The 16,603-nt window shown below is 42.6% G+C and overlaps 1 protein-coding gene across 3 annotated transcripts in view; it reads right to left on the bottom strand.

Annotated features, from left to right (window-relative positions):
* Nucleotides 1-1,649: 1,649 nt before the first annotated feature.
* wwp2 (WW domain containing E3 ubiquitin protein ligase 2) overlaps nt 1,650-16,603 on the bottom strand; it is a 53,667-nt gene continuing 38,713 nt past the window's right edge. For 2 of the 3 annotated variants that reach the window (XM_084554726.1, XM_084554727.1), the window contains 13 exons: nt 14,168-14,249; nt 13,168-13,296; nt 12,140-12,218; nt 9,999-10,070; nt 9,810-9,898; nt 7,451-7,610; nt 5,368-5,501; nt 4,545-4,685; nt 4,336-4,456; nt 3,361-3,465; nt 3,151-3,247; nt 2,306-2,378; nt 1,650-2,191 (listed from right to left, as the gene is read on the bottom strand). In XM_084554726.1, the coding sequence (XP_084410852.1) occupies nt 2,092-2,191; nt 2,306-2,378; nt 3,151-3,247; nt 3,361-3,465; nt 4,336-4,456; nt 4,545-4,685; nt 5,368-5,501; nt 7,451-7,610; nt 9,810-9,898; nt 9,999-10,070; nt 12,140-12,218; nt 13,168-13,296; nt 14,168-14,249 (1,382 nt within the window). In that variant the 3' untranslated portion in view covers nt 1,650-2,091. The remainder of the gene's footprint in view (nt 2,192-2,305; nt 2,379-3,150; nt 3,248-3,360; nt 3,466-4,335; nt 4,457-4,544; nt 4,686-5,367; nt 5,502-7,450; nt 7,611-9,809; nt 9,899-9,998; nt 10,071-12,139; nt 12,219-13,167; nt 13,297-14,167; nt 14,250-16,603) is intronic. The other variant, XM_084554728.1, reaches the window with a different exon arrangement.

The following is a 16,603-nucleotide window of genomic DNA, read 5'->3' as shown; positions in this document are numbered from 1 at the left end:
ATTCAAGCGGGCGGGGACGTGTGAGTGAAGACAGACGGGCATTACAGGTGGGACTTAAATTAAGAGGAAAATGTGTTTTAAATTGTCCTAAATAAACATTTTTTTACATTGAATTCAGCGCCGCTACTTGGAGGAACCTCGAGAGGACGAAGAAGTTAAACGAAGAAGAAGTTACTTCCGGGATCGAAGCAAGGAAGTGAGTTTCAAAATAAAAGAGTTTTATTTTAATTTAATTTATTTTAATTGATTTGAGTTTATATTAATAATATAATACTTAAAATACTCAGTACAACAAGCAGTTACCATGTGTTATTTTTATTCTATATTATTTTATTACACAATTTTAATACACAATACTACAAATATTACAGGAATCCCTTTGTTTAAGTAGAAACAACAGTAGTTATATCATTTAATTTAATTTAATTTTTACAATACTGCAAATACTAAGTACAAGGAGCCATAACAGTAATTGTATGTGTTATTTATTTATTTAGTTTATTAATAATCTTAATACAGGATGCAATAGTTGTATAATTTAATTAAATTTAAGTACACAGAGCAATAACAGTAGTGGTGTTATTTCCTTTTCTTTTATTAATACTCGTAGTACAGGGAGCAAGAACAGTAATTATAGCTGCTGTATTAGTTTTAGTGATAGCACTAACATGTCATGAACACACATGGTTCAGCCTCCTGTTCTCCAGACACCAGAACAGCACAGACAGAACAAACTGTTTTAAATTATACTCGTATGAGAGAACATGGGACCTCTGTGTGATCAGCTCCTAAACATCATATATGTTGGTTATTTGATGTGAATAATTAGCGCTGCTCCAGACCCCTGATCTGTTGTTCTGTGTCTCTTTGTGGTGACTCTTTTCTGCCGTTTTTAATTCTTTCTAGTCATCTCAGAGCTTTTTAAATTAATTTATAAGAGGCTCCGTCTCAGGGGCCCCCTCGGCCTCCAGAGACTCTAATCTATGACACCACTGCTGATCCTGCAGCTGCACACAGAGCAGCCGACGGAGATGATGCATGAACAGTTTGTCTGCCTTCATCCAAACATGGATTTCAGATGATTGTGACTGTTGGCAGCCAAACCACAGACTGTGTCCCGCTGCGTGGAAAACGCTGCTGGTCCCAGCGCTGCTCCATCTGCACAAAGGCAGCGTCAGCGTGGAGACAGAGGTCGTGTTTGACGCTGTTCAGGTTTAAAAAGTGCTGCAGAAAGACTCAACCTCAACGAGCTGCTGCAACAGAGACGGAAGTCAAGTTAGTAATTGACTTTTATATATTGATGCAAACGATGATGTTCAGTAACAGTGAGTTTGTTTGGAGGAAATGAGTTGAAAATAAATGATGAGTCGTGCAGATGACAAACTGAAAAAGATTTTATTTATTATCTGCACATTCTTTTCTAATCAGTCCTAATAATTTTAGACAGGATGACACAATAACAATAACAGCTTTTTAATTAATAGTTAATTTCTTTGCCCCAATTTATTTAACGTTTTTTTCAGACACTGAATCTAAAAATATGAGAAAACCGATTTCATTTTGCAGTAAATAACCGAGACTTAAAGTCTTGTCGTTTCATCTGAACCTTCCTCTGTGAAGAAAGAAAGAAATGAAACCTGAACGCAGCAGAAGACTCAAATCTGATTTATTTTAGTTCTGTACAGGAGGAAAAAAAAGAAGAAGCAGAATTTTCACAATTAACAGGAGAATAAAAAATAAAATCACTCCTCTCTTTCTCTCTCTCTTTCTCTCTCTCTCTCAGTCGCTCGCTGTCGTCTCTTTAAAACGTTTAAAAAGGTGTGTGTCTCTCTGTGGATATGTTTTGCTGCTGCGTCTGTGGAAGCTGTGCCGTCATATCGTCTGGTTTCTAAGCGGGACGGGGGGGTAGGGGGGGGAGCTGTGCACACACACATCAACACACCTTTTATATGAATATACACAATATGGCGTTAACATGAGCAGCCACTCTCTCTCTCTCTCTCTCTCTCTCTCTCTCTTTCTCTCTCTCTCTCTTTCTCTCAGCTCTCAGGTGATTAACAAAAACTAAAATGATCCGTCTGGATGAAGCGGTCACTCCTGTCCGAAGCCCTCCGTCTCCTCGATGGCGAACAGCAGCTTCTCTCTGAGCTGCTCCAGGCTTCGGTACGGAGGCAGGTCCAGACGGTTGAAGCTGGGGGGGGGGGGCAAACGGACTCAGGTTAAATAGACTCTGGGTTGTTTATTTCATATGAATCATTCTACACTGAACTCAATGCTAACCATGCTAACTGTGCTAGCAACTCACCATGTGTGACTTCTCGGAAGCCAAGTCTCCTTCCCCACTTTGTCTATGCAGAACTTCTGGGGACCGTTACTTCCTGCAGGAGACAAAGACAAAACACTGACGTCAGATTATTAATGGACTGATGGATCAGGAGGAGAGGTTGTGGTGGTGGTAACCATGGTAACCTTTACTAATAATCTAATAAATCAACATCAGGTGAGGAGTTTCCAGGAGGGACAGAAACATGGAGGTAGAAAAACAAGATGAACTAAGATGGAATCAATGTGGACAGAGACGTTGGAGACGTGGAGACATCTTGGTCGTCTTCTAAGACTTTACACATTCAGGACTGGAGGAGGACATGGAGGAGGAGGACACGGAGGACGACATACTCCTCTTCTTCCTCCTCCTTTACCTCTGTCTTACCTCCTCCTCCCTCTCTTTGTCACCCTCCATCTTCTTCTACTCCATCAATTCAGGACAAGAGACAATCATCATCTTCTTGTCCTCCTTCCTCCTCCTCTTTCTCCTCCATCTTCTTCTTCTCCTCCTTCTACTTCTTCATCCTCCTCCACCTTCATCTTCTTCTTCCACCTTCTCCTCTTTCTTCTTCTGCTGCTCCTTATTCTCCTTCCTCCTCCGCCTCATTCTCTTCCTCCATCATCTTCTTCTTCTCCTCCTGTTCTATTTCCAGTAGATGCGACGGCTCAGTTCCATTAAGTGTTAACCCCAGTGAACCATGATGGAATGAAGCCGTCATTCTTTTTATAAACCAACTTATTCTGATGTGTGTTTGTGTAAAAGTTGGACCGGATGGATGTGGCGTATTAAAATCTAAACCTGGTAAATCTAAACTCTCTCCGTACCTATGAGCTCAGCGTAGCCTCCGACCGGCAGCCGACAGGTTCCCGTCACAAACTGCAGCAGACGGATCCTCTTCTCGTTGTCCATCTCTTTCACCACCTGCAGGAAGTCACAGCATGAACATCGCTTCATCACGGGACATCTGTCTCTACCCATCATGCCCCGTGTGGTGAGGTGTGTGTGTGTGTCGGGGGGGAGGGGTTTAGTCGTACCTGCCAGAACCAGTGGATCTGTTTGCTGTTCTTGGTGTAGTGTCTGTAGATGGTGTTCTTCTGCCAGTCGGCCAGATCGATCTCCTGCATCCCACAGAGCATCAGCTGCAACAGACACAACACAAAACTTTGCTCAAAGTTTCCTCAAAGTAGAGCTGCTTCTTCTTCTGCAGCTAAATCTGTTTGTGTCCGAGTAAAATGCGTAGGGTCGTCAAAAATGAACACGTTAAAAAGACTTTAACCCTAATACATTTTAACAACGTTCATTTTTACGACCTTAGATTTTGGAACCAGGATGTGATCAGAGCAGCAGTGAACCGTGGAAAGCAAGCAGACTCTAAAGTGTGGTCGCAGTAATTACGTTTACCCTGCAGAGGGCAGTAATAAACTGTCAGAACCATAGACTGTATATAAATATGGACAACATCTATTACAGATACGGAGCCAGAGTCTGATCAGTACGGTCTGAGGGCGGAGCCACGTGGAGCCGTGATATCGAAGCCCCGCCCACACTTCCTCCAGACTCACTCACGTCTTAATTTAATTAGTACTACGCTCTGCTCTACCTCCACCAGTTACAAGGAGATGTTAGATTACACAACTCTTACAAATAAGATAAATCAAAAAAAAAGGAAAAAGAAAAACATCCCTGCAAATTACTTTTTAAAGTGCGATTAATTTGCATTAACACACGATTAGCCACGATTAAATGTTTGAATCCATTGACATCCCTAATAATTCCAACTCCAAACACGTTCAGATCTGCAACCACACAAAGTTTCTGTAAGTTGAAAGTGTCCCAACCACACGAGAAGGGATTTGATTTATTGGAGGTAAAACCATCTCCCTGGTTCTTCTGATTCAAATCAACTAAAATAAACTAGTGAACAAATATCAGTAGAAACCTTTATTAAAAACATTTAAAGCTTTAAACTGACTAAAAGGAGTCTTGTCTATACTCGTTTTCTTTCTCACCTCCAGCTCCTTCTCATCAAAGTAGCGCAGCCACTCCAGAGGAACCACCTCGTTGAAGCCGTCCAGGAAGGCTTTGGTCTGCTCCTCCACTCCACGGGTGAATCTCCAGTCCGTCAGCAGGCTGCAGGAACAAAGAGGAGTCAGGGTTCATGCTTTTGGTCTCCTCCACCTGCTGACGCATCGTTCCTCTTTACTAGACTGTTACTCACCTGATGTACTCCTCCTTGTTCTCCTCGGTCACCAGCTCGTTCTCTCCGTCGTCCTTCAGCTGGTGGGTGGAAACCTTCCCGAGGATCTCCATGTCCTGAGCAAAGTAGAGCTCCACGCCACACTCCTCCAGGTTGTTCTCTCTGAAAAACATTTCAGAATCCACTGAACTAAACCCAGAACTGAATTTAATGACTTTTTAAGGACGTTTTACTTAAAGGTTATGACGTCGACTTAATGTAGGAACCAACAGGATTTAACTTCTAACGTCTCTTGTAGCCTTCCACGAGGACGTTTAGCCCGTTCCTCCTGACAGAACTAGACTGGACTCAACGTCGACTTTAACTTTGGAAAGTAAAGTCCCAAACCCCAAGATGAGACTTTACTGGACTTAAAACAATCTCCATAGTTCTTCTGATTATCTTTAACCTGAATTCATATAGAATCTGGCTGCAGCAAGACCGTCCTTGTTGAAGATCGATTTACAACCAAGCTTTAACTTCCTGGCGAATGTCTTGACATATTTCTTTTCCCTTTTCTATTTTCTGAGATGTACCAGTCCCACCGGCAGCGAAGCAACACCACAACATGATGCCAACACCCCCATGCTTCGTGGTAGGAACGGCGTTCTTCGGCTTGCAGCTCCGCATGTGTGTGTGCAAACTACTGATGCACTGGAATTATAATGTAGTGAAGTCTAAATCTACTGGTGACATGAACTTTCACATTTAAATTTAAATCTGAAGACAACAACCATTTCATACACACTGCTCCATTTCTTCCCAGTAAGACGACATGAACACACTGAGACGTTCTGGTACTTACTTGACCCACATGATGGAGTTATAAAACTCTGGGTCTATGGACTCCAGGTCTTTGAGCGTTGGTTTCTTGTCCAGCATCCTCTTGTAGAACGGCAGCGTGAAGCCGGTGTCGATGAACTTTCCGTGATATAAAGCCTGCGTGGAGGATCAGGGACGTTAGAAACAACAGTGATCAACACTTCCTGGTGTTTACAGCTCAGACTAAACATTTTATAACATCAGATGCAGGCTGAGAGTAACTCATAGCTCCCTAGAGATGACAAATATGTTCCTCCTCCACCTTTCATCGGTTCTACTCAATCAATTCAGGGCTGGACAGAAAGACGGAGGAAAAACTTCTTCCTCCTCTACAGCTATCATCTCCTCCTGTTCCTCCTTTCACCCCTTCTCGTCCTCCTCCTCTCCCATTGTTCTACTCATTCTCTTGCCTCCTCTTCCTTCTTCTTCTTCTTCTGCTCTATTTCCAGTAGCTATGATGCTCCACATCCTCAGAGCTTCTTCATCAATAAAGTCGTGGACACTCTGAGCACTGACAGACTCATGTTTTTTCTCTGGTGTCCAGAGAACAGACGTGTTAAAAACCTTACTGAGGTTTCAGAGCCAAGAACAACGCCGGCGCCCACGGACCCAGTTCATGAGTCTGGTCACAGCACCAGAACATTTACAGTCAGAGCAGAGGGAGGTCGTGGAAAGTGAGAAAGGTGAAGAGAGAAAATTAAAAGAAGAGAGAGAAAGTGCGGGGCGCTTGGTAGAGAGACGCATCTTTACAGGACGAGTCAGCGAAGAGTGTGTTCTTGGACTAAATATAGGCGGGTGTGGGCTGGGTGCGGCGGTGAGGTCATGGCGTGGGTAGAGGGGTGGGGTGGCAGGACGTCGGTGCCAGAGACGGAGACATCGTGGACCGTTCCCTGTACGCTCTGATTCCACTGTCACTGTCAAACTAAAACCAAGAAGGAACCAGAAACTGATGGAGGAGATGACGTCATGAACACGTCAACTCACCGCCGACCAGAAGATGATGAGAAGAAACGACAAAGGACAGGTTCCACCCAGGACGTGGACCATTAGCTGACGTACTTAATGTCTTCGTCTACAGTTTTATTCACATTTTATGACGGTTTGTGGTCGGTCCTTTGTTTTATTGACTGAATATTCAGCGCTAGTTACATCCATCCATCTATCCTTCAATCGATAATCCAACCATCATCCATCCATCCATCCATCCATCCATCCATCCATCCAACCTTCCTTACATCCATCCATCCATCCAACCTTCCTTACATCCATCCATCCATCCATCCATCCATCCAACCTTCCTTACATCCATCCATCCATCCATCCATCCATCCAACCTTCCTTACATCCATCCAACCTTCCTTACATCCATCCAACCTTCCTTACATCCATCCATCCATCCAACCTTCCTTACATCCATCCATCCATCCATCCAACCTTCCTTACATCCATCCATCCATCCATCCAACCTTCCTTACATGCATCCATCCATCCATCCATCCAACCTTCCTTACATCCATCCATCCATCCATCCAACCTTCCTTACATCCATCCATCCATCCTTCTATCATCCATCTATCCATCCATCCTTCTATCATCCATCCATCCATCCATCCATCCATCCTTCTATCATCCATCCATCCATCCATCCTCCTATCTATAATCCATCCATCCATCCATCCTTCTATCATCCATCCATCCATCCATCCTTCTATCATCCATCCATCCATCCTTCTATCATCCATCTATCCATCCATCCATCCATCCATCCATCCATCCTTCCATCCATCCATCATCCTTCTATCATCCATCCATCCATCCATCCTCCTATCTATAATCCATCCATCCATCCATCCTTCTATCATCCATCCATCCATCCATCCATCCTTCTATCCATCCATCCATCCATCCATCCATCCATCCTTCTATCATCCATCTATCCATCCATCCATCCATCCTTCTATCTATAATCCATCCATCCATCCATCCATCCTTCTATCATCCATCCATCCATCCATCCATCCTGACTACAGGAATCAACTGTAACCTATTCTCAGTTTCAGACTCACCATAGCGATGAAGCGCCCGATGAAGCGGAAGTACGTGAGGTGGTCGGGGTTGATGGAGGACGCCGGGTTGATCTGCAGACAGTAGTTGTTCTTGCCGGCATACTCGAACAGACAGTACATGGGGTTCAGGACTTCATGGGACAGCAGGAAGAACCACTCCCTGGAGAGGACAGAGGACAGAGGACAGAGGACATTAATGCAGCAGAGGGAGACACAAAGATGTCCGACAGCCGTTTCACATTTCAATTATTTATTGAGGACTCGATCTGTAGACAATGTGGACGAGTTATTGTCATCACTGAGAGCAGAAACAAAACAATACAGTGGTCCAGTTTTAGTGACGTTTTATTAAAAGTATTCATTCATTTATTTGGTGCTTGAAACTACTGGGAACCGACAACTAACGCCTGACTGTGACGTCGCTTCATGCTTCCTGTGTCTGGACTAAAACGTTGCACTGGGAAGCTACGAAGAGCTACTATTAGCTGAGAGGCTAGGAAGAGCTACTATTAGCTGGGAGGCTATTAAGAGCTACTATTAGCTGGGAGGCTAGGAAGAGCTACTATTAGCTGGGAGGCTAGGAAGAGCTACTATTAGCTGGGAGGCTAGTTAAGCTAGCCTGTACTGATTCATTTGAGTTTATTTACTTCGAGATCATCATGTTGTGGAAATATTTGTGGATCTGAATGTTGGGATGAAGATGAAGATGCCATTATTTTGTTGACTTTCATCACTTCCTGTTTTACTTCTGGTTCTCTAACTGACCAGGGCAACATCTGGGACATGACTAGGTCTTTTATTTCAGACGCTATTACACGTGTGATTGGACGAAGTGTAGCTTACAACCATGACTTCTACTTATTGTCTGGAAATTGTTATAGATCCTGTTTGTGTTTGCAGACTTCCTATTATGAAGTGAAGTGGTTTAAATGAGAATAAACAAGCAAAATAACACATTTACACACATCCTACTATAAATACAAAACACATACAACGCAATGAATACAGAACAACAATCATAAATACAACGAGACACAAATGCATGTTAGCGAGAATGAGGGAACCACCAGCTGCAGCACCAGAACCAAGCGCTCCCAAAGGCCCCTGCCCTCCCCCAGTACGGGTATATGGGGGGAGTTGTATGGACTGAAGGACTGAAGGACGGACTGACGGACGCAGACACCTCCCAACATCCCGTCCGTGGTTCTACCCTGTGGTAGAACAGCATGATGTCACCTACCATAGGGTAAAACCACTGACGTGACACCGGAGACAGAGACACAATGCAAAACCAAAGATGGGAGGAAAAAATAAAAATATGAAAAACAGAAAAATAACAACAACATGTAGAGACAGGAAGGACCTGGAGGACAGAGGACGCAGGGTGATACATGTGATGGTGGATGGAGGACAGGAAGGAGGAGAACATTTAAATATTATCATAGAGTGTCGTATGGAAATAAAGCTGCAGCTCCACCGTCCTCTGGTCGACAAACTGAGGACGTCCACCTGATTTTAGAAAGCTGTGGCTCCTCTTTTGACATTTTCCAGAAGAGTTTGTGAAACCTTCTGTCGCTAATCTGTCTTGGAAAACGAGTCAAGGCATCTAGATGACTGATGACTGTTCTGGTTTGTAATTTTAAAGGTTTTCATTCATGATACGAATGATTGTGTTAAATAAGTCGTGAGAGTTTGAAATATTCTGACTTCACGAGCTGCCGATACGACCTGGAAAACGAGTTGAGGCACTTGAAGGATGACGCTAACTCTGACTTATTTCGACTAAATTTCCTTTTAAAGTTTCAAAAAACGTTATTTCCTCTTCTATAACTCTCAGATATCAGAAAAAGAAAACAATAAATGCTGTTCTGCACTAAACTTGATGCCCAGCTGCGGCGTCATTGTGTTACTGTGACAATAACACAAACAGACAAACTTCTGTACTGTTGTGTTTGGGTTAAAGAAGCTAACAGTGGAGAAACACTGCCCCCATCTGGTCAAACCAGAAATTACAACAACTTTTACATTAAAACATCAAGAAGAGGAAATCCTTTTTATCATTTTTAACACCTGAACGCTACTGAAGACAAAAAGATTGAGGAATAGTATATTCCCTGTTTGTTTGTCTCGTAAACATTTTACAAATAATTTGCATCCTGCCTGAAACCTGCTGTTAAATCCAGAGGAGGAAGGAGTTGGTGCACAGATTAAGAAGCGACAGGAACAGGACAAGGTCACACCGTCACCAAAAACAAATGATTGGGTTAAATAACAAGTCCCAGAAACAAAAAAAAATAAAACACCAACACAAATGACAGAGGCTGAAGAAAAGGTGCGTTTGTTTTGTTGCTGCTCTCACCTGGCGATGCCACCATAGTCCAGGCCCTCCTCTCCTCTCATAATGATGTAGAGTCTGCGACGAAGATCGTATGGCTTCACGTTCATGATCTGATCACGAAACGAGGCGTTAACATTGATTAGAGACTTATTTTTACTGAAGTAAGGAAAGTGTGTCGAGCGTAGGACGCGGGGAGTTCTTGTCTCTGACCTGTTGAAACGAGTCCTCGAACAGCGTCTGTCTGGAGACGGAGATCTTCACGTGACTCGGCAAAGCGTTGGACTGAACAGAGACACAGAACATGGAGAAGTTAGAGGAAGAAATACAGAGTCATGAGAAAAGGTGATGATTTGAACACAACACACGGCAAACATTTTGTAAAAGCTGCAGTTCCTCTAATGTCCACTAGAGGCTGGCTCCTAAAATTGAGTCAATCCCCATAGACCTCCATGTTATAAATAGAGATGCACCGATTTATCGGCTGGTGACCGGAATCGGCCGATTTTCACGTGATCGGCCATGACCGGAGTCAGTCTGACATATGCCGATTTTTTGCCGGTCAAGTGCACTCGGGCGCCGCATGATTTACATCGCGCAATATCAGCATTACACGCAGGCCAGCTGACAGTCTTGCCTGGGCCCTTCTCTCTCTTCTCTCAACGGTAGCCTGACTCTGTCCCTCCGCTCCGAGACAGCGGGCCCCTCCCGCATCACTCTCCGTCACCTGACTGCAGCCGGATCTCTCTCCTCTCTGACGGAGCTACCAAACTCAACTGTTTCTGTCAAAGATAACGTGTTGTGTCGGGCTTTTATACAAGCTAATGGACGTTAACATTAGAGCTAGCCTGTTAGGTTACGTTACAAGGCTGCTAAACGTTGGCTGCGCTGTTTCTAACCTACGTTCACTTTACTCGTCCCAGCTTCACCGTCACCACCTTTTTTTAAATATTTGTTAAGAAAATCTTTAAGGCCTCTATTTTCTTCTCTTTTTCTCTTTTCTTTCCTTTTCTGAGCACCGGACTTATGCTGACCGGACATTTTGAGCGTACTGAACTTCAAATCAAACAGCATCATCAAATTTTGATCAGTGGCCAAACCATTTTTGTGTTGGGGGTGGGGGGGTTCTTGACCACTATTTCAAAGACAATTAGGAAGAAAACAAATAAAAAGCTTTTTATGTAACAAAAATATTACATATTTTTTTCCACAAATAGGCCTATTTTAATCTTTTTTTCCCCACACCAGGAGTAATTTATATAGTTCTATTTTTATAGTGATAGCGATTATCTGTTCAAAAAATGTTCTATTAAAGAAAAGATAATATTAATATTCTATTAAAGAAGAGAAAATAAATCTTTGTGTGTGTTGTAAAGTGGTTAGAAAAAATGAAATCGGAATCGGCTAAAATCGGTATCGGCAGGTCAACCTCAATGAAAAATCGGAAATCGGAATCGGCCGGGAAAATTGTAATCGGTGCATCTCTAGTTATAAACTTTACAGAACAAATAAACATGTTTACAGCCTGGTAGAGGCATAAAAATGATAAATTTGCAACCAAACATCATATATTTTTAAAAGAATTTAGTTACTGTGCACATCCCGAAATACAGACATGCCCTGTTAAAGTTAAAGAACCAATTTCTTTCTAATAAACCATCTACATCATCCTGCATGACTTTACAAACATGATTTGCATTTTTTTTTTTAATAAGTTTTTAATAGAAATTTTAGCAACAACTTGCTAGCGTTGACATCCGAGTAAGAAAATGTAAAAAAATAAATGCAGTTCCTCTAATGTCCACTAGAGGCTGGCTCCTAAAATCGAGTCATTCCCCATAGACCTCCATTTTTAAAACTTAAATAAACATGTTTAGAGGCTGAATTTTTATACAACATCACCAGTTTATACTTAAATTGCATAATTAAGGGGCGTGGCTGCTTTGTCCTCACAGGTTGCTAGCTCCACCTACGCTCCACCTCTTTGACTATTTGTGAATTAGCTGGGAATTCTGTGTCGTCATTCGGAGACGCCACACTGAGCTTCAAAACTTCAGGAATCATGTGACAGGTGAGTGTCTGGGTGTAAACAGACTCTAGACACGTAAGTTTCTGATGGGTAACACCCACAGATGATCATATTTAAACCACAACTCCAGCACTAGCCTATTAGAAATTTAATGAAATGTCTGTTTGCAAACGTTTTTGTGAATATTTAGCTCCGGTTTTAATTCAAGAACAAAGTGAATCCTCCATTTAAACTGGATATCTGCACTAATAACCTGAGCTGAGAGTTGTTTTTTTTATTGTGGCTGCAGACTCAATGCTTATTATTTTTAAATAAAAAAACTTACATGGCACAGGAAACGGAACTGGTGGTATTTCCACCTGAAGCTGCGGTCGTAGGCGCCGGGTGAGCCGCCCTGTCGTGACCTGCACGAATTAAAACAAAACAAAACACAAGGAGACAAGAAAGAAGAGGATCATGTTTTTTTTTTAACATTTTCTGGTCAGCTGATGGACAGAAACATCACTGGTCTCCTTTCAGGGATATTAAATTCAGCCGTCTCGCTCTAAATGGTGAATCTGGGTGCGTCTGGGTCTCAGACACAAGACGTGAGTCTGGACCTGCAGCTGTGTTAGTATAACTCAGTGCACTCACACACTGGATATGTGCTTTGTCAGCAGCAGAGAGGGCTGAACGCAGAAAGAAAGAAAGAGAGAGAGAGAGAGAGAGAGCTAGACAGCTGATGAGAGAGAGTGAAATGGTGGGAGAAGGAGGCCTCTAATGCTGCCAGGCGCATGTCGGTTTTGGTCAGGAATGGTCAGAACTCCTGCGGGGTCCAGTTTAGAAACAGCAAAGCCTCTTTCTCTGTGACCACCGGCCTAAAAATACAAATATCAGCAGCTTTCACAAACACACCATCTACAGAAGCGACCATGCACGCCGGACGTAAACCCACAGAAAAGGCACAAGAAACACCAACACATGCCGCTCTGCAGAGGATCAGCCGCCGCTGCCGCCGCCACACATCTGCACATTCTCCCGACGGCGTGTGCGGCGAGATTTGAGGACTTCGCCTCGAGGCGAGACAAAACACATCCACAAGCCCCCGAGCAGGGGAAGAGCAGGCTGAGCTTTAGTGTCTGAGGTCCAGACGCAAAAGAAATATTAAAAAGTAGGGGAAAGAAAAATGAAAAGGGCAAATGGATTCAACATGAGCTCAGTAGAGACACAGATTAAAAAAAGAAAGATGATGTCGTTTAGATTAACAGAGCTGATTGGTTTTAAATCAGAAAAAATAAAAATCACAAGAATGACTAGATCTTCTCCTGAGTGAAGCAGGTTTTGTTCTTGTTTGTTTTTGGAGAGAATATTTACCCTGACTCAAACCCGGGTCTGGGGTCTTTAAAGGTGGTGGTGCGCGAGTTGTGGTCCACAAAATATCGGACTCCCTCGGCGGTGTACTTCATCTCCCAGCCCGGGGGCAAGGGGTGCTCCTTGATCATCCTGCAACAGGGAGAGGGGCAGTGAGCACGGTCCCAGCCTGGAGGGGGGCCCCGTCTCGGGGGCTTGAAAAACTTTAAAAACCCCCTCCCCTGCAAACCTGCGGAGCTAAAGCCCTGGACGCTTAAGAACAAAACGCCTCAACTAGCCACGGATTAGGAGTTTAGCTCCTCTATAGCTGGAAACCAAACCTAGAAATGTTGTTTTATTATAATTTACTAAAACTCTGAACCATCTGAATGGACTAAATAATCATCCAACAGCTCCACGTTAAACTATAAATGACAACTTTTAAAATTAAAAACAGGTAAAAGTTCAGATTTCAACTTTCAGAAACTACTGTTTGATTGTGAATTTATATTTTTTCTTCCATCCAGATGGTTTTGAAGACGAGAGATAACCTGCCGCTCTGAGCTTTTAATTCTTCTCCTCGGATCTAAGTGAAGCACGAGCGAGCACATCTCCCAGAGGAAGATGAACAGAAGCGGAGACTTTTAAAAAACCTGAGATTTGTTTTTCAATGAGCGAGATGTGAGGTGAGAGGAAAATAAACTGTTAAAAGCTCTGGGCAAAGAAAGAGGAGGTGATGCCGGAAAAATGAGAATTAAAAAATAAAAATGAACCGTGTCTTATCCACAAAAAAAAAAAAAAGGTTTTAGCTTTTTTTGCAGCTTATTAAAACCAGACCTCCCTCACCTTTATATTCTGATATCAGACTAAACTGTAGTATCATCTTCTTCAGTACGAGCCAAACACCCAAAGCGACGCACCATCTAATAAGCAGCCAGACATGCACACACACACACACACACGCACACACACACACGCACACACCAACAAACACACAAACGTCCCGTCCGTGTCAGAGTCTCACCCTTGGGTCCGAGGATCGTCCCACTGGGTCGTCCGGGTGTTGTGGTTGACGAAGTACACCCTGCCATTGTCCTGCCGCTTCTCTGTGGACACACACAAATAAAAACACAAACAGAGGAGATGAGATTTAAGATTTAAGATTTAAGACGCTGGAAAGGCACCAGGAGGGATCACCTGAGGGTCCCGCAGAAGAAGAAGAAAAAAAAAATCTCACCGCTACGAGAGAAAACCAGCGAGTGTGTGTGGTATTTCACCGCGGCGTGATCTGAATACCTCACCAGGGTTAAACCAGAGAGAGAGCGAGTGCAGCTAAGGGGTCAAAACTGAGAACAAATATTTTTATTTAAAATATCCATTAAAACACTAAAGATATGTTTAATTATCAAACTGGAAGTCAACTCAGAATTAAATCTAGAAATGTTAATTTATTACGTTTAACTAAAAATCCAATTGCGCCACGTTGAACCTTTAGACTTTTAAGTCCACGCAGCCGGAAAATCACACAACTAGAGTCTGAACATCTCACCAGGGTTAAACCTCAGAGAGAAAATACCTGATTTGACTGAACTTAAAGTCACTTGCACAATAAATCCAGAAAAAACACTAAAGATATGTTTGATTCTTCATAAACTAACTGGAAACCAACTTATCCTATCATAATTTACTCATGTTCTTGACTAAAAATCTGTTTTTCTAAATCATAAATTGCTCCACGTTGAACTTTTAAGACTTTTAAGTCCATGCGGACGGAAAATGAGACAACTGACTGAATTAGAAACAGATAAAGTTCATATTTTTATCTTCCAGACTCTGAATACCTCACCAGGGTTAGAGAGAGAGTGTGTGTGTGTGTGTGTGTGTGTGTGTGTGCAGCGAACCGGTCAAAACTGAGAACAAATACTTTTATTTTCTTTTAAAAAATGTGAGAAATTTGACTGAATTTAAAGTTACTTGCACAATAAATCCAGAAAAACACTAAAGATATGTTTGATTCTTCATAAACTAACTGGAAACCAACCCAGAATTAAAGCTAGAAATGTTATTTTATCAAAATTTACTCACATTTTTTACTAATAATCTGTTTTTCTAAAGCATAAATCTTTGTGAGCTTCTCCACGAACCATCTCAATGACAAAAAAATGAATTAGAAACCAAAAGTTCATATTTTTAACTTCCAGACTCTAAATACCTCACCAGGGTTAAACCTGAGAGTGTGTGTGCAGCTAACTGAGAGCAAATACTTTTATTTTCTTTTAAAAAATGTGAGAAATTTGACTGAATTTAAAGTTGCTTGCACAATAAATCCAGAAAAACGCTAAAGATACGTTTGATTCTTCATAAACTAACTGGAAATCAACCCAGAATTTATCCTAGAAATGTTATTTTACTAATAATCTGTTTTTCTAAAGAACAAATCCTTATGAGCTTCTAAACGAACCACCTGAATGACAAAGGATTTAATTAGAAAACAGATAAAAGTTCATATTTTGAACTTTATTTTATCTTAAACCTAAGAGTGTGTGTGAAGCTAAGAGGTGAAAATAGAGAGTGAACACTAAAGAGACGTGACTGGATCTCTTTAGTGTTTTTTTTTATCTGAATGACTGAGAAACCTCCAGAGTTTAAACACTGACTAAATTAACGGGAGTGTGTACAACGTGTGGTCGTCGACTGGTCTCAGGAGAGAGTAGCTGGTAGCAGCCCATCCTCCTCCTCCTCCTCCTCCTCCTCCTCCTCCTCCTCCTCCTCCTCCTCCTCCTCCTCCTCCTCCTCCTCCCGGCGTCGCTCCCACATCTTTTTCTCATTAACAGGAGTGTGTGGAGCGGAGGAGCCCAGAAACACTAGTGCTCACATTGCAGCGAGCTCTCCACCCCCAACTTTATACCATCCAGTCTCAAGTCTGAACCCCCTCTTTTAGTTTTTTTCTTTTAAAAACTGAAAAAAATAAAAAATAAAATAAAACAAAAACCGCAGATGAAAACGAGCCAGACGAGCGAAGTCGAGGCCACAGATGTAATTGAGGTTTTCAGTTTTTTTTCTTCTTCTTTTTGGAGGGCACCGCAAACATGCTGAAAAGGCATCACAGACCGGAGAGAGCGAGCGATGAAAGTCAGCGGCGCTCGCTTATGAATGAACGAGTGGATCCGATTACGTCGCTCGCTCTGAGGGGAAAACGTCGGAGACGAGTCCGTCCTCCATCAATAACGCTGCCTCTGTAATTAGGGAGCGAACGCAGTGATAAATGAGCAGAGCGACGCGAAAAGGAAACCAGAAGATGTTTCATCCAGACCTTTAAAAGGCTTAAACTCACTAAAGCCTGCGACAGTGATGGAGGAGAACGAGCTGCGGGTCTGACTAAAAGTCTGCTCGCTGCAAACGTTTTACAAGGCAGGAGTCTGCAGAAACAGACGAGCACATTTAGAGAAATCAAATCAAA

The sequence above is a fragment of the Chelon labrosus genome (genome assembly GCF_963514085.1).
Source record: "Chelon labrosus genome assembly, chromosome: 11".
Taxonomy (NCBI): domain Eukaryota; kingdom Metazoa; phylum Chordata; class Actinopteri; order Mugiliformes; family Mugilidae; genus Chelon; species Chelon labrosus.
This window is presented reverse-complemented; position numbering and strand designations above follow the sequence as displayed.